Below are 19146 nucleotides of genomic sequence, written 5' to 3' on the forward strand. Positions count from 1 at the left end.
CTTTAATAGGAATCCAAGATTTCTTCACCTTCATACTCCCTGTGCTTGCCTTTGTAGAAATGTGCAGATATTACGTGTCAAGGTAAAATGGACGCAGGATACGCACAAGGATTAAAAATATCTGGAGCAGTGGGGCTCTTTTTCAGTTTAACAGAGGTGAGTACGGTTTCCTCTTTCTTTCACAATTTCCTTCCTTTTTTTCTGTGCGTGGGCCTATGAAATTTTGCAATATCAGTTCTGCTAGTATTGACATGAGAAGGGGCTTTTTTTAACCCATTCAAATAGTTATTATACCTGTCTCCCTCTTTGTTGGTTGTCATGGTTACAGCTCTTTGGCCAGATGGAGAAGAGCAAAGCTGTGATAAGAATATGGAGGGGCCCCTTTGACTACATGTTAAATTTCTATGAACATTGTAGGTGTCAGGTGCTTCTCATCTTTGATTTAAGGTGAGAAGTACAAAATTGTATGTATTACCTGTCCAAAGCCATGTCAGCAGGTTCTGTGTTTTATCTCACTGTATGCTGTGTGGTCAATATATCCGGGCAAACCACCTTTGAGGAGGAACGAGAATACCGGTGTGCATCAGTTTCTGCCAAGCTTGCAATTTCACTGGGAACTTGATGACACTTTGTGAAGAATTTGTTGTGTAGCTTTTGATATTAATATGAACAGCAAATACCAGAGCCTGTGTTTGCTCTTTGGTTATTTGCTGAAGCCGTGAAGGATGGCTTTCTGTGCCCCCCCGCCCCCCTTTTTGGCTCTTTTGTATGCAATACATAAGACTGTGTGTGAAGTTTAAACATATGCCATCCACATCATGGACATTATGATAATTAGATATGATACTGTTGGGTGTCAGTTATGTAGGGAGGTTGTACTTCAGTTTGTGCATTCACTTTGTGTGATGCGGTCATGTTGTTGATTGTAGTGCCATTGAAGCACAATAGATTTTATACTGGAATTACACTGATGGTATCAAGCCTTAAAGTAAGTGATTCAAAGAGGCTGAGAGCCTTTTTGCAAGCACAAACGTCCCCACTAAAATTAGCCAATTCATAGGATATGTATGTAAAGTTATTTGCCACTATATATCATGTAAATACAATTCAACCCGTATTCAAGTGGACTGTGTTGCACGAAAGCTTTGACTATTATAAAAGCTTGCCACAAACTACTGCTCAACATACATCTAACATACTATTTAAAATGAAACTTTTATATGAGTATAGGTGACTTCGATATAAAAAATCAAAGCCAAACAAACAGATCATTAAAGCGTTCATTGAAATTGGGTTATGAGAAAGAAAGCCATGAAATGTTTGAAATTTAAGATGTTTTTACAAAATTGTAATATTACATTGTTGCTGCAACCACATTTTTCAAACAAGACAAGGTAAACAGAGTGATCCACAGACAGAGTGATGTTACTGCAACATGATCAAATTCCTGTGCGACATGCTCAATTTCTTGTGCAACATGCTCAAAAGCCAGCAACATGCAATGCAGCATCCTCAAGAATCAGTGACATGTGTAGAATGTAATAAAACATGTTAAAAACATGTGCAAAACTCATCCTATTTGAACATCATACATGTACTTGTAATGTTTATTTTTTCTGGTAACATTTGGACAACTGACTGTTTTGGCTACAGTGTACTAAATGTCACATGTGCACCAACAATGGCTTTAAACTAAAAGCAATGAGTTGTCTAAGATAATGCACTGTGTCCACTTCTGTTTTATGACTCATCTTCCAATTGTCTATACGAAACAGGAAGGCTACATATTGGAATTTACACTCTGATAGTTTGTATTTATACATAATGATGTACCAGATGTCAGTCAAAGGAATGTGTTGTATCTGTTACTGTCACTCACCTATTAAAAGTATCGATAAGGGTTACCGTGCAGGTAATATTGTACCAGACATTTTATTTTACCTCCAGATGGGCAACACTTCAACTGTACAAAATGTATTGTCATATAGGCCTCAATGATAGTTTACAGTTTATTATTCACTTCTATCCTTCATCTTCATGTCAGGAATGTATCACATGCAATTGAACATTAAGTCATAGCCTTTATTCAAACCACATAGAGAACCACTGTGTGTGTTCAGGGATTTTTTTTTTCTTTACTCTTCCACACATTGCATCTTTTATTGTTTAAATTGTCTTCATATGAGTTTAGGCACCTCTTCCTATGTAGTACATGATGTATGCAGTGTGTGTGCGGTTGCTCATTCTTTGCACTATACTGATAATTTTCTAACCTACAGTGTGGTGTATTATAATCTCTATGTGCACAACACTTTGCTAAAAATATTTCATGCACAGTATTAGCTTACAGAGAGAGAGCGAGGGAATAAAAGAGGGAGATTAAGCTCTTATCCTTCCCAGTGTTAGTGGTACAGAAACTGCTCCAAGTTGTGTGCCGTTTATTGCATGACTAATTGATATCTTTGTGCAGTTTGCACGGGACCCAATCATATTGAGCACACAGTGGATTATACATGTATGTCACGGGACGCATACGCACAGCTGCTGGTGTTTAAACTTTGCTTAGAACTTTACATATGGGCAACCACATGCACACGGAGATCCTCTTTCTTTCTATGCTTTCATATAGTATTACACGACATGTAGGTGTTCACTGGGTGACTGTGCATTATATCAAGTTTCATTCAGGTCAAGAGATGCAGGGAAAGTGAAGGAAAATTCACCCAACCCTGCCATTCTGAAATTCAGTCGTGACAAGCGAGGTTTATGCATTACACTGTTTGCTCTTTGTTTGAGTAATCTTACTTGCAAAAGGAGCGAGGGCGAGGGCTGGGGGAGGGGAGGGGAGGGTACTGTTCAGAGAAATACATTGTAGTTGTGGAGAAAAAGATCCCTGACATACCCATACCTAAATGGACTCAATAAAACATGACACAAACCTATGCTTACGCGATTTGTCTACGTTTATTGTTTGAAATATCATTAATCACATTATGACAAGAGTAACAATATTCAGTGATTCCCCAGTTGGGATTGAGCAAGGACACATTCCCCCAAGACTGAAGATATGTTTCCTTTTTGACATTATCATGCAAAACCATCACTTTGTCTGTCTGTAACAGAGGTTTTATGTAAACTCTGTCACTGCCGTGTGCCAGTAATGGTTGTTTTCACAAGCACTGACAAGAAATTAGATCAACTTATGTTCAGAATGTGAATGTGATTACAATGATAACAAGGTACATCTGTTGATCCTCTTAACCCGTTGCAGATGGGCTGATTTTTCTGCAACACGCATTTCCCACAGACACTTGTCGGAATATACCAGGGACTCGTACTCAACGGGTTAATACTTCAATCACCAAATCAAAATGTCATTTGCATTGCATGTGGAAATGTTGCTGACAAAATTCGCCGCATAAAACAAGCATGATGTCGCACACTTTTCATGCAGTTGTTGTGATTGTCGGGCAGAATCTATGCTGTATGCTGATGCAAATGAGTATTTTTGTGATTTCCAGAGTAATTTTAAGAGAGATTAGCTCGCTGAATCTGCGCTTGGACTTGACTCGCGAAACGGGGTCACATAATCAAGAAATTTGATCCCACTGGGATTATATCTGCACTCAGACGTTGAGGAAGTTGTCAGGAGATTTCTGTAACTCCTCACTCTCTTGCTGTTGTCAGTTGATACAATTCCATAAGTGTATTAGACATATTATTACAGGATAGGGGAAATCAAAAGGAAACTGGAACATTTAGTTGATTTAGAAATGTTGTACAATGCTGTACATGCAGTTGTCGACAGTAGACGTAGTCGTCATTACATTTACAGTTGTATACCCAGCAATGCTTTTCAGTACATTAATATTAATGTCTTAACACTACATTAATATTGGAGAGGGAACCCACAGACACATACATATGTACACACACACACACACACACACACACACACACACACTCACACACATAAAGATATCCTCTGTCCTTTAGTATGGTGTAGGGCTTTCTCTGTCATTCTAACTTGTGCTGCACAATGTAAACACCTCCACGGTCGATGAGGAGCAAAGTTCAATACTGAAGCAAAGCAATGTGTGAGATATGTTGTGTACATGCTAAAAGGTTGAAAGGTAATCTGATTGTGTGGACTACACGCTTTGTCTATATTTCCATCCTGCATCATTATGGTTTCATTTCATTTGGAAATTAATTTGTTTCTTCTCTGTTCTTGCTCCCTTTCCTTGTCCTCTTTCCGTGTTCTCCATTCTGTCTGTCCCTTTCTTGACCCTTCGCTACTCGGTTTGTATCTGTATGCTCGTCATCTCTTGTCTCTTGACCACACCCCCTTGTGAAATTTTTCCTTAAACAACTCTCTGGCCACATTCCTGCACTGCTCTGTTTTCCCTTATCCATAATATTCATGGTTCACTTTTGTGCAATTTTCACCCTTTCAAATAATATTGTATGCATATTCGTTAAAAAAAAATCAACAACAAACAAACAAATTGATATTCAACCTTTGCAATATCTGCACACTTTGATCAACTATTGCAATGTTGTTCTATAATGCAATGATATCTTTCTTGGTATGGGTAAATAATATTCCATGTTCTTTGAACTCATTTTCCTACTTCATAACATCTGATGATGATGATGAATTATTCATATTGTCACAAATTCATTTTTTCTCTTCTTGGCATATGCCATGTTAAATTGGGTTTGCCTGAGGGATAAAAATACTTTTTCCTTGCCTCCAAATGGCATGTTAATCTATTGGAAATCAAACCAAACCAAAATCAATATGTTCCTTACCCCCTTTCCCCTCAAAATGGTTATCTACATGTGTCTCCTCCTCCCCCCCCCCCCCCCCCCCCAATGTATTTTCTTCTCCCACCCCCTATTTTCGGTTTGTTTTATTTTTGTGTGTACGAATCCTGTAGCTGATAGGGGTGTGGTTAGCTATTAGGTTCCGGAATCAGAAGGACCCCCGGGCCAACCCCAGCGCCTTCCTGTAGCAGTGGCCCCACCCGTCACCCAAACCTACCAATCTGCATTCGCTTCGCAAAACTTCACAAGTATGAAGAAAAGATATACTGGGTATCTGTAGATCAGTTTTATCTTTAACCAAAAAGTTGTTTGGTGTATCATGAGTTTGTGATAATTCGTTTCGTACAGTTATGTCACTCTTTGATCCCTGAGCAGCATATATGCAGGGATTTGTTTACCAATTATGTTTTTAGATTACAGTGCTTTTGGATGCTAACACAAGTAGTGCCATTTTATACAACTCTAATACTGTCACTGCCAGAAGATATTACTCCAAAAAGTAGTGATAATTCTTTTCTTTGTAAACAGCATGAAAATCTTTGGTTGCACAAATACATTTTTGTTAACATCTCATGATCATTTAACTTCATCCAACACTCATTTGTTTTGTAATATCTAACACATACAGTAACGCTCATTTTTGTAGAGTGGGATATATGTTCCATTTATAGTTTTTTCCAACTTCATGCTTACAATCAAAAGAGCACTGCTATGACTACTTATTCCTGTTGTTTTCTCTCGTACAAATTCATCTCGAATGCAAATTTAGGTGAGGGGATGATGACAGCAACTCACAACGTTTTCATGTGGCTTGTACACAAATATGTCGCAATAATCAATGTTTTTGGTTGATATCATAAAAACTGGTACTGTAAAACATGATGTAAAACATGCAGTGCAGACAAGAACTTTCGCGTGCATTCTAATTTCATGAATTTTGGCTCGCGCGAAATTTCCAAAATTAAAATGCACGCAAACATTCCTCGTTTTACAGTAGTAGACCATGGCAACAGAACAAATATCTTATTTTCATTTGTATAATATTTGATTAAAAAAAAAATAAAAAAAAAAATAGGGAAGACTTTTGTGTATGCCAATGGAAGACTCAAGAGGTTATGGTGTCGCCACCACATCTAATTTGCATAACACTGATGAGGTCTGTCCCAACACCACTGATTTTTAGAAACATTTGAGGCTAACATTTCGTAACTTTATCAGATTAAGTGGAGATTGTGCACACTCGTTACAGGCCTCGAATTTCGCAAGTTTTAGGGACAGGCAATTTTTGGTTTTAGGGGCACTCTCTCTCAAAATTTTTTAAGGGCAGCAAGGAAAAGTTGCAGTAAGCATGGTAATTTTGAGAGAGGCATTGCGGCAAGTAGATAGGGCATTGCGGCCAATTGCCTTTTGCCTCCCGGGTAATTCGAGGCCTGTCGTTACCTATATTCTATTCATGACTGATATTAAGCAGTGTCGTTCTTTCGAAAGTTATTAAAGTTGAAAGTGAAAATGTGTGAAGGGTTTTTATGAAATGAAAAGGGAAAATATCTGTGAGATGTACAATGTACCTAATGACATCGACTGGAAAAAAAAAAAGTGTTCTAGAAAAACAGCAAAAAGACGATTTCCCATTCTTTTTGTTACCTTAACATTTAGAATCATAAAGACAAAGAATTGCTCTTTGAGAAATTATAAAATGATAAAAATTGACCATTAAGATTGACCCATTCCATCTAATTTGAGTCCTCGTGTAAAATTGTGTCATGCAACTTTTCTTTTTGTGTCACATATATGACAATTACTCTGTTATTTCATCTATGTTTTTTACATGTGAAGTTATGTTTATTTCACACTGGCAGCAGATTGTATTTCATTTAACAACTTGTTGGTGTTCAAAAACCTGTCCTTTGCACATGTCTTTCATGGTGTCTTCTCAGAAATAGGAGGGCAGTTTGCAGCATTTACGGGGGAGGTTTGTGAATGCCACACTTTGCGTAGGTGATAACATGCAAATAACACATTTGCAATGGGGCATGTGTATTATGCTGAGCATAATTTATACATGTACATACTGTACATCAGATAGCCATTACAAGCCAGCCTGGAGTTGTGCCTCTTAAGGGGTTGGGAGGTTGGAGGGGGTGGGGGGTTGGGGGTGGGGGGGGGGGGGGGGGGGAGAGAAGCAACAATTGCATAGGTAGATGAGGATGACAATACTGAAAGTCAATGGTATCGCAACACAGTCCTGACTTTAGTATGCTCCTGACACATGTACTGCGGCAAATACAGTTTACATGACAATCACTGAGCTTTGAAGCCTCTCAGCTGCAGAACGGCATAAGCGAGTTTGTGCTCTAGTACATACATATTTACAGCTAACTTTCAGAAATCTGTGACCAATGTGCATGTGTGCCGCTGCCATTTTTGTATTGTCTGGCTTTTCCATGAGTTTGTACTAACATCAGTGTAGAAATAGGAAAATGCGCTTGCTGTCCTCCTCCGATTCAACTGAACTGACTTTATTTGACCCATTTTGACTTCTTGTCGGAGTATCACATCTCTGTTTAGACTAGAAACCCCTTAGTCTATGCACAATGTTTGCAGACCAAGTTTCATCCACATTTTCCCCCCTTAACCAGTATGCGAATGTCATTCTAATTTGATAAGCCCAGCTCTCTGATTAGATTTTGCCACCCTCCTCACCCACCCAAACTTTGGAGAGGTGTGATTCCCCGCTTATTGTCTGAGGCCGAGCAAGCGGCCAAAGACAGGCAGCAGGCAGCTTGTACAGAAGGCCTGGTGCTAGCCTCAGCTGCATGCTAATTATGAGCCCTGAGATATTGGGGGAAGATGAAAGAGGACGCAGCCATGTACAGTGCATACTGGTTGTTAACCTTTTGGGAGCTGAGCTGTAGTAATCATTGGTAATTCACCGATGAGCTTCTTTTTTTTTTTTTCTTGTTTGAAGCCCTCACTATGTACCACCCTGTTAAAAACATAAACAAAGTGCATTGTAATGCTGTGAAAGCTTTTAAGAGTGCATATACTCTACATGTGTGACCTACAATTGATTACTGATGTTCTGGAAGCAGACTAAAGAAAGACCTCTAGAAAAACTTAAGGTTTACTCAATTCATTAAAAAACAACAATAATAGTAATGACAAATGCATACATTCCATGCACAAACTACAAGGTGTAAAGTCTATAAAATTCTATGTTTTGTAAGTACAAATTTGAACTGCTTATAAAACATGATAGGCTCCTAAAGAATACCAAGTTGATTGTAGTATTACTCTGTGACTGCACCGAGATATGCCAGTTTGCTGCTACTTTCAACAAGTGAAATTTGCACATCTCAATTAGGTATACTTGTTTTAGATGGGGAGTTAATGTGCATGTCATTTCTACTATTGAATATGATAAGATGGTAAAAGCTTCTTCCCCCTTTTTTTTTTTTCGCAACATGCCTTTTTTGATACAAGTTCTTTTATTAAAACAGTGCAATGAAGGTGAAATTATCAGATATACTTGGGGGGGGGGGGGGGTTGGTTTTTTTTTTTTTGCATTTTGTTCAGTAACATCTTGCAAAAATCATTAACAGTACTCTTTCCCCTCTGACTATATGAGTAGTACTAAGTAGTTTTACTTTTTCAGAAAATCCTTATTTTGATATTTTCATCATACTGGAGGCTCTTAAAGGTCAGCAGCTAACTGGTAAAATAAAATTGAAGAAGGATTTCTGTGAATTACAAATTCAACTTTTTCAGGGAGTTTTGAATTGTAATACAGCATTGACATGGGAACTTGAGTAAGAATGACAGTTGAATATGACAAAAATAAAGTTTTTTTTTTTTTTCAGTGTAGAATACACATGTCATATTTAAAAAGAAGTCTCTATAAGCTAGTGGAAGAAAGTGCAAATTATATGTTTAAATTCTGAGTGGGTATCAAACAAAATGACAGAGATACATTGTACACGCATGCATACATTCATAATTCCTACAAGATGCATATAAGCCAGTGTACTGATGTGTTTAAACTCATTAGGTACATTTCTGTACTTGGAATCCAGCTTTTGTGTGCTAATTGTTGCTTGACGGGTAAACGTATATCAAAGGCCTGCATTAACATGAACGGAATGTATATGTACCAGTATTTGATAGACTAATCTATATTGCATCATGTAGTCAAACTCAAAACTTGAAAAAACGAACAAAGAAACAAACAAACTGTATATTGTTTGCCTTGAGCTTGTGTGCAGTGTGCATGATTGATATTCTCTAGCTGTAGTAGGAAATCCCTTTTGAGACATTCACTCCTCGTAATTTGAGAGGCCCAGTTTTGCAAGGTGCTTTTATGAATCATGTATGGACAGGAGCAGCGAATAAATGTTAGCCTGGGGTATGCAATCCCATTCCTACAAGAGGAAGTAAGAAGGAAAGAGGATATACCCCCCCCCCCTCCCAATCTCCCATTTCAAATAATATGAGAAACAAACTGACATACATATCAAAGTATCATTTCCTTTGCTCCCCTCCTCCATGAATGTTTAATGGTGTCCATAGTAACCACTGTAGCACATTCTAATGGCCTCATCAATTTCATCACACCAGAAGGCATTAGGTCCTGCAGGCAAGGAGGGGAGGGACGTCAATGAGTATGCCAGATGCGACTCGACTTTTTGGTCGGAAGTAATGTTAGGTTGTGATAGGGGCTGCTCGTGCAGGAGTTGTTTTTGTACTTGTTGTTTCTATTTTTGCTTGCACCACTAGGATGCTTTTAATGGGCTCCTCTTCAGACCTTTTTAAAAGTTTTCTGCTAGGATCGAAAGCTCAGGCCCCTTTTGACTCCATTTTGAAAGTTTACACATGTCATTATGATGAAGGATGTTCCTGCATGCTGGAACACTCCAACCAGACAGATTTGCCTCCTGTAGTAACAATTGCAAACTAGTTTGTAGGTATTGAATTTATCATGTATTTAATAAGTTTGTTACCCATTTGGTGAGTTGGGAGATTTCTCTACTAGAGGTCTGCAATGGAAAACATTCTTAAATTTGAACATAGTTATTAAACTGCCTGACATTTATGTGTAAAGGTAGAGCCCCCGCTAGTTAAACCTTTCCAATATCCTACAGATCTTATCCTGTTGTGACATTGCATGAAAAAAAAGGGAAAAAATTCTTGGCATGCTGAAAGGTAACAAGCCTTTTTTTGGAAATATTCCTCACTATCTCCTCACAGTATCATGTCTGAGGTCAAGAAGGTCAAACCTCTGTAGACTTTAAAACATTGAATACAACACTTCATTTGCAGGGTGATGCAGTACATACAATGGAGTGCTTCTATGCCAGGGGCCCGTTGCATAAAACTTACCGTTGAATTTCAATGGTAACTACCATCAAAATTAGGCGTCACAGCCAATCAGCATCAAGGATTATAAAATTTACCGCTAATTTGAAGACTTACCGCTAGAAAGGAGCGGTAAGTCCAGCGGTAAAGGTTTTATGCAACAGGGCCCAGGTGGCACATTTATTGAAATGCTGTACAGTCAGTGAATAGACATTACTTACCCCTTAAAGGACAAGTCCACCTTTATATACATAAGGATTGAGAGAATGCAGCAATATTAGTAGAACACATCAGTGAAAGTTTGAGGAAAATTGGACAATCCGTTCAAAAGTTAGGAATATTTTAAGTATCTGCGCAGTCACTGCTGGAAGAGAAGACTATTACAGTGTATGATGTCACATGCGTACAACTATATAAGGAAAATAAAAAGAGAATTTCACAAAACTTTACTTTTTGAATAAAGTGCACAGTTCTTCGACTTGCTACTGACGTATGTTAAGGGTAATATTATTCCCCCTGCCTTCTGAAAGAGAGAAGTTGAGTGTTCTTTTGTTATTGGAGAAAAATGGAAATATGTTACATTTTCTTTATTCTTTCTTTATATCGTTGTACTCGTGTGACATCACAAGCTATAGTAGTCTTTTCATTCAGCCGTGACTGAGCAGAAACTTCAAAAATTCATAACTTTTGAACGGATTGTCCGATTTTGTTCAAACTCTCACTGATGTGTTCTACTAATATTGCTGCATTCACTCAACCCACATGTCTATGAAGGTGAACTTGTCCTTTAATCCCTGTTTTGTTAATATTGAATGTCTATTATTGAATTACAAGAAGGTCCAGTTTAGGGGATTTACCAAATGTTATTAAAAATGCATGGCAAGTTATGGCCAAGTGGTTGGGTACATAAAGGATTTAAAGCTATCACAAATGTAGAGGTGCTTTAGAATGTTGGAAGTGATTCTTGATAACTTAAACCCTAAATGTGACCCTGCATCACAAAACCAACAAAGTTGCCAGACCTGGATTTTTAGTAAAGGGCAGATTCTAAAAGAACAGACTCTAAGCTTTAAAATGGTGTATAACTCAATACAAATGGACTTTCTTAACCCATCTAGATAATGGAAAAAAAGTACACACTCTGGAAAAGTCTAAACTGAGAAAAGAGGCTTTGGAGTTTAGGGTCTATTCAAGTGTTTAATCTCACCAAGCTGTGCACTACGCAATGAATGGAACAAAAAACAGGTTGTAGAACTCCAAGGCAACCACAATGAAGGGATTATCAGATTAAACTGGAAGTGTTCGTACTCTATTAGCACATTCTAATAATGACTGGTACCAAATTTGAAAGCAGCAGCACAATCCTTTCAAAAATTATTAGAGTTCAAAGTGAAGAGTAAGCACAGGGTTTTTAAGGAATGAAGAGAGGCCTGTAGGACAAACCTAATCACGCTATTCTAAAAAAAAAAAGGAAAAAAAGTGTTGTTGTACAATGTACTACAGCTGCAAAAACCACAATTTTCCATTCTTCACATGACCCCAAACTTAGGAATAGTGTAGAACAGGGATGCCAAGTTCAAAAAATTTTTATGAGTGAGATTTTCATGACTCTGCATCGCTCGGCATCTAAGCGCGCTAATGTGCGTGCAAGTGAGGGTGCAGGAGGGGTTTTTCCCTCTTTGGCCTCCCATGGTGGGGAGCTTTTTCAATTTTTAGCCCTTAATGGTGCGATCAGGTGCATACTTAAGTGATCAATTTTTACTTATTTTGAAAGACGTAAGGGAAATATACCTTCAATTGCAACTATCACTTTAATCTTTTAAGCTATGCTCCATATTATAGGCTCAAGTTGCAGACTTCGCCCAAATGCGTGAGAAAAATGGGTGCCATGTGTGAGATCGTGAGACAGATCCTAAATGCCATGAGTCTTACGCAGAATGCGTGAGACTTGGTAGCTCTGGTAGAAGAATTATTGCTCTTTCGGAAAATATAGAATTGACATGGTAGACCCATTTCTCCTATTTTGAATCCTAACATAAGATCGGGGTGAGCGACTTTTTGTTGGTTTTGTTTTTCTCAAATTTCTTCTATGCTCAAGCAGACTTTGTCATTCCATGTTTCACTACTTTTTTTCTTCTTCATTGTTTCCCTTGCAATTTGATACCACATGGGGGGGGGGGATATGTTACAGATGTGTGAGTGCAATGAACTTTAACTTGTCCATCCAAGCGATTTTATAGGAAATATTATAACTGTTTCCCATGTCCACTTCCTTTGCTTGATTTTGTTATTCTAGTTTTGGTAGGTAAATTAGATTAAACATTGGACATTGAAATAATGTTATACATAAGTCACAAGTGCTGATAACAAGTACATGTTTGTGAGGCATGATATGTACCTGTGAGTACGAGTACATTTTGTAGTGTCTTTTACAAAGTATGTGATAGTGGATTTATACATTGATTGTTGATTGGTTGCATTGATTATTGTCTGTATAGTGATTGAAGCAATATACACACAGTGACAAGCAGTGTTTATCAATATGCAGTGTACTTCATTTACATAATTTGTATTTTGCACGTAATGCTGCATTTTCTGCCATGTGGCATTCAGGACCGATTGTGATAATATACGTACCCTCGATAATTTGCCTTCATGCAATTTTATTTCAACCTGATCTTTGACCTTAATAGTAGAATTAAACAACATTTGCATGTACATGTACAATTGTATACAAATGATGCACAGGATAGAGTGCGTTAGTGAAGGCGTATAGTGCACTCGGGGTTTACATTGTAAATACCCGAGAGTGAGCTATACGCCTCCACTAACGCCACGAAATAATCCTGTGCATCATTTGTTTTATAAAATGGGTCGAAAATTCGAAAACTAACAGCATTTTTCAGCGTTTTTCACGTACCTTTGTGGGTCAAGACGTCCAAAGATGTTCGTCCCAAACATTTACGCACGTCGCACTCGGAAATCCCGCACATATAAGTATGATGGGGAGTTGGGTTTCCGGACACTTAAGTTCCCGCATGAAAACTTACTTATTTTACATAGAATATGCACCCTTTACCTTAAAGACTTGGATAGACTCCTCATATAGGCCTACTAGACAACATACTCTGAAAACGGCGTGAGAATTAACCTGCTAAATCGTTGGATTTGCCCTTCAAAGTGACTCCATGTACGCGTCCGGACCCACAACGCTTGGTCTACTGTACTGTACGTATAAGAGTATACGTACGCCACACATGTTATGCACAAGGGAAGAAAGGCCGGCGGCCGGCAGCCCGAACTAGAAGTTGTTTACAGTATTGACAGCGCGTATGCATGCAATTCAAAGGAGCCGCCGCGCGCACAGACGATCGGCAATAGGATTTAACATGCAGTGCAATGGGACTGAGTAACCAAAGCACATGTGACTCATTTCAGCGCTTCCTATTGGCTACATTCTTGAACCCATTTTATAATATGTACTAATCACTGCATTCCTTATAAAATGCTTATGATGTCATATTATATTCCCTTTGAAATCATACACTTTCTATCTGACAAAGTGTTGGCTTTCTCAGATATAATTTGAAATTGTACCATCATGTTTGCCATATATTTTATTAACCCGTAGAGGACAGACTGATTTTGCGACAACACGCGCTTCCCATAGATACCTACATGTACCCGAGTTTACTTGGAACTAGTCTTAAATATGTATTCTATATGCTTTATTATGACTGTCCTTAAAAGATAAGGATTACTGACAAAGTAATGATGCATCTCCATCTGATCGCACATTAATGGTGACTAATTTTGAATGTTGCATTTCTGCGGAAGTGTCATGTCATAGTTCCTGTTTGTTTTGGCTGTTATACAATTTATATTGGATGTTCTTCTCTCTCTCTTTCAATTTGCAACAGATCTAATCTGAACTCATGTCTTTCCTTTCTCTTCAAACTTTCGAAAGCGGCACCACACATTGTTAAGTTATATCAGAAAATGTATCTTCTCTTCTACATCATAGCATCATAGGAAACACCAAGGCAAAGTCCACTTTGCGCTCTGGCTGACTCATATCAGGGAAGTGAATATCAAATGCACAGAACAATTAAAGGGAAAATCCATCTTGATATCCTGTTGCTTTGTACGAAAACAACAAATCAGAGAAGTGGATCAGTGAAAATTTGGAGAAATATCTGAAACACACAAAGTTTTGTTTTCTAAATGTTTAGAGAGTAAGGCAGATCGGCAACTCTGTGCAATCTACAAATTGTATATGTTTAGCAGCTCTCAGTTTGGTTTTGCACACACACACACACACACAAAAATCACCAATTTTCATTTTCCTCCTGAGGAAGATATTTTCTGCAGACATGTTCCTAGTGTATAATTAGAGAAGAATGTTTTTTCCATGTCCTCATCAGATTAAAGTTTTGTCTGTGCCCAAATATTTTAGAAAAATTAGGATAAGTCACTGTCAGTGCTGAGTAGCTCTCTCTCTCTCTCTTTAACTTCCAAATGTGATCAATACCATGAAAGTGACAATCTGTACATGCCATTTTTTCATTCATTTTCTTTCCTTCTTTTGCATTCCTCTCTCCCTTACAGTTTGTAGGAGTCCTAGTCACATACCGGTTCCGCAACCAGAAGGATCCTAGAGCCAATCCCAACGCCTTTCTCTGAGACCAGATCTGCAACTCAATTAGCAACCTTGTGCCAGCATTAAAGATAGCAAGATGTAACAGTTTCAAAGAAAATAATCATTGCATTGGTAAAGATTTGTAAAAGATAATAAATTGAGTGGATCAAAGGTGGTTGGACAGAGGAAATGGAAATGAGGAAAAAGTATGTTGTCTTAGATGTCTGGTAGTGAAGTGATGCAGTTTTTTATCCTTTGAAGATATATTTTTGTTGCCTCAGTGTGTCAATAGGGTATGTGCTGGTAGGTTTATGTTAAATAGTTACTGTGATTACATTCAATAATTGCAAAGTTGCAACTTCATGCAAATGAAATTTTTTATGCCTTCATGTCAGAGGTTACAGGAGGCTTTGGAAAATGGTGTTCTTTCCCCTTCCTTATATGCTTTTAGTTTTCTCAAATACATTTGTAGTCTAGACGTGAATTTTGTACAAATTCTAGTAACTTATCTAGCAGGTCATATTGATATTACATAGCAACTTACATCTGGGTATCACATTAATTTTTTAAAAGAAATTCTCTAGTATACTGTACAACATTTCTTGCCTGTGTTCACTACTCCTACTTTTGTGGTCTATTTGATGTTTTGTTTTGGTGATGGGCAAAATGAAAAAAAGACAAAACAAAACAAAACATAGCATGTTTTTTCTCAGCAGTTAAGAAGTGCTACTTCGTAAATTTACAGTGCTACATCAAATGCCTCAAATGTCACTTTTTACACTTTGGTATTGGATTTTGGTGGTAATTATAACACTACCATTTTTAACAAATAGTACTTAAAGTAATTACATCTTACAGTATTGTGTGTTTCTTCAGTTAGCTTTGTGATTGGGAAGAAAACAAAGAAAGAATAGTAGTGTTACAGCAGGAATGCATTGTAGAAAAAACCCAAACAGTAGAAACGCACAAACAGCCAAATCAAAGCATGCTTATAAATTGAGGGGGATAAGAACAGGAGTGTCTGAATGTATTTTGTAGTTCTATGAAATCTACTTTCTGTAGTGTACAAAATGGTGTGTGTGTGTGTGTGTGTAGAGAATTATCAAATGTCAAAGGTTAGAGTTCAAAGTTCAGAATTCAGTGAATGAGGCCATAGCTGTGTGCTGTGATAATCACTAAGGACACTTTACTGCCCATCCCTCTGTAGGCAATATCATGCACCAGGACATAGCAGTCCTTGCAGCCAAAGTTTGTGAAATTCCAAACATAGTAATGTGCAGACCTCCCAAACATTCAGAATTTGGAGAAAAGAAATCTGAATTTTGACTATTTCCAACTCTTGTTTCAATAGGAGTTTCCTATTTTTTTAAATAATTTTACTACACACTCCTATGGGAACTGCTCTTTCTTTCCTACTTTTGAGCCAAATCATCCCTATTTTTCAGTTAGAAAGGTTGGGAGGTCTGAATTTGTATCACATATAACATATGTCACCCATATGATATGTTACATATATTACACATCCTTGTCTGCAAGATAGTACCCATGCTGAAAGGGGCTCCATAACAATCTGGCTACAGCTGTGAATGTTGACAATTGAAGAGGTATTTGGGTATGAGGTGTCATGTTTTTCCCTTTTGCCGTCTCTATTTTTTTTTTATTCCATTTATGTTTTTCATTTCATTTGGGCTGTGTTCATCATCTGTCCAATGTTTGAAACACATTTGAGTACCCACTATCAAAACAACCAAGTTGTTATGTTTATCATATCCATTGCGAGTCAAGAGGAAGGCAGCTCCATTTCGCAGTTTATAGACCTGGGGAGCATTTGGTGATGCATTTTTTTAAATGGCCTATGGCGTTTCCCGTAGTCAAGACAGCTTTGCGTTTATCATCTGCGCAAATTTCTCTGAATGTTGTTGGAATACCATAATTGTATGTCAGAAGTGAGTTGATAAATGCACCCTTAAAGTAAATATCAAGAGCACATGGTTCCACTCTTAGGCATTAGAAGGTTAATAACAAAACAGTTTATTGGATATGCTATGGTTTTTATGAAGTATTTGTCAGTTTTACACTATCTAATAGCATTTGAATGTGCACTAAACTTGAAGATCTTTATCCTTTCAATTCCATCCCCCCCCCAAAAAAAAAAAAAAAAAAAAAAATCAAACTGTTTATGAATCAAATATTCGGTATACCCCCAGTAACTCTAAATGATGATTAAACCCAGAGCATTCATTCAAGCCCAATTTAAGTTACGGTAGATGAAATGACAGTAGTCTTTCTTACTTGCAATGTTGTTTTGTTATGGTGTTTACATCTTGGATTCTGACCACTGTAGATAGTCGAGCGTGACATCAGTTAAGATAAAGAGTGATTTTGTAATAATGATGATGTAACAGCATTTATATAGCACCATTTATCTGTAGAAAAATTCAAAGGCATGGAACACCCACACTATGTCACACATTACTCACAGAGCTAGTTGCTGGAAAAAGTAGGCCTTCAGTTCAAATTTTCAGTAAATGGCTGGAGAAGTTGCAAGTTGTTTCATGTTTACATTTTGTTGAGGGAACACACATTCATTATCTGTGTTAACAAAGGAGTAAAAGTCATGTCATAATTTGGACATAAAATGCAGGTGAATATTTTTGTTAAGATATATGATTCATACAGATTGCTCCCTCATTTTGTTTCATTTCGACCTTTGGTAGGTTGACTTGCAAAAGGTTTCGATACGCATGTATTACTGTATTACATGCGCATATGTAAAAATTACGTTGAAAATCTACAAGACTGCTTTATATGCTCAATGGTGTGATCTAGGTTTGATGCTTATATTTGGGTGTACCAGTATTCTAAAATAATTCATGTCAAAGTGGCAATATTATCCCAGTGAGAAATGAAAATGTATAGTGATGTAGCAGATGTGCAGGAAATGTAAATAATTGAGTTTCAAATCTGTCTTTATCTTTTGTGTATTGATGATATTTATTCTTCTATCTTGAATATGAAACATGTCATTCTTTTAAAGTTATCTTCCTGCTAATCTGTAAAAAAGCATTGCTGCTAGTAAACCAGAGCAATGGTGTATTTTTTTTTGAAAGTTTTTTTTTTTTTTTTTTGGTGAAAGTAGTAGTATACGAGTCCAGTAACTTTGTCCTGAAATGTGCAGACTCCTGTGCAAATCATATGTGATTTGAATAGAAACAGTGTGTAGAAGGCTACCACATAATTGTGTATCTGGATCCCATCTTGTTTTTAACTTTACATCTGCATAGCTGGAATTCATGTCTTATAAAGCTGCAAATATTAAAGCGTACATAGCCAGAGCATTCTTGTAATCATTCAAAGCTACACAGACTTGGCAGTTTTGTATTAATTTGGTGAGTTATTCATTTTTACCTTTTTTTAAAAAAAATTTAGGTATAATCTGTACTAATAGGCAGTACCCGTCAGGACTCTGAAATGCATTTGTTCTTTTCCACATAGCATTACCATACTTCAAACTTTTATGTTTAGACAGTATGTGAATTGTGGGATTTGTACATGTTAGATAATATTGTGCGATGTGTAAATCTGCATTTCCGTTAAGGAGAGTAATTTATTAGTGAGGGGTACCTGTACATAATCAGATATTATAGTATGCTTAGTTCCTGAATATATGCTATGTGAATATTTGTTCCTGCCCACTGTTTTATGACAACTATTTGAACTATCTTAATTGTGACTTATTTTGGATGATGTGTGTTCTGCATCATGACTGATTATCATGCTTGATGGTTAGAAACCCACTGTGCTAATAAAGGGCAGTTTGTTGCATAGGCTGAGATTTGTGGAGAATTTTGGTCGCTAGGGCTCTCTGGAAACTTCCAAAATGGCTGCTGGCAAAAATTAAACTAAATAGAATGAAACGCTTTACCATCTGAGATTACCCACTTTGCCCACCAGCACTGCTGGAACAGTATAGTGTGCTAATTACTCATTTTTTAACCCATTTCTTACAATAAATATCAATACTAATGGTTAGTGAAAAAAATATATTCATTTCTGGTCAGCTTCCCTTTGTTTGCGTTTATTCATGATAATAATAATAGTAATATGAACACTTGTAATAAGCTCGTCTCCATCGTGAACAAATGCTCATGGCACAGAAAAAGGTAGATCGATAGAAAATATGAAGAGAGATGAGATTTCAGATAAGGAATGAAGGAAACATATACAAAAATCGAAGTCTACATGAATAACCATGTTTTGAAGAAATCTTAAAGTTAAGAGAGGACAGATTGTGAATATACATGTAGTACCTTGTGGGAGTTTTT

The 19146-nt window shown here is 37.3% G+C and overlaps 1 protein-coding gene across 2 annotated transcripts in view; it reads left to right on the plus strand.

The window, feature by feature from the left end:
* The window catches only part of LOC139709312 (tetraspanin-31-like), a 29907-nt gene extending 11987 nt beyond the window's left edge, over positions 1–17920 (plus strand). Inside the window, exons 4-6 of one of the 2 annotated variants that reach the window (XM_071621264.1) lie at positions 58–156; positions 4944–5078; positions 14791–17920. In XM_071621264.1, coding sequence (XP_071477365.1) covers positions 58–156; positions 4944–5018 — 174 coding nt within the window. In that variant the 3' untranslated portion in view covers positions 5019–5078; positions 14791–17920. The remainder of the gene's footprint in view (positions 1–57; positions 157–4943; positions 5079–14790) is intronic. The other variant, XM_071621263.1, reaches the window with a different exon arrangement.
* Positions 17921–19146: the final 1226 nt, after the last annotated feature.

This window comes from Diadema antillarum, unplaced genomic scaffold (genome assembly GCF_040938485.1).
Source record: "Diadema antillarum isolate AM-2024a unplaced genomic scaffold, OU_Dant_1.0 seq00001426_RagTag, whole genome shotgun sequence".
Lineage (NCBI taxonomy): Eukaryota > Metazoa > Echinodermata > Echinoidea > Diadematoida > Diadematidae > Diadema > Diadema antillarum.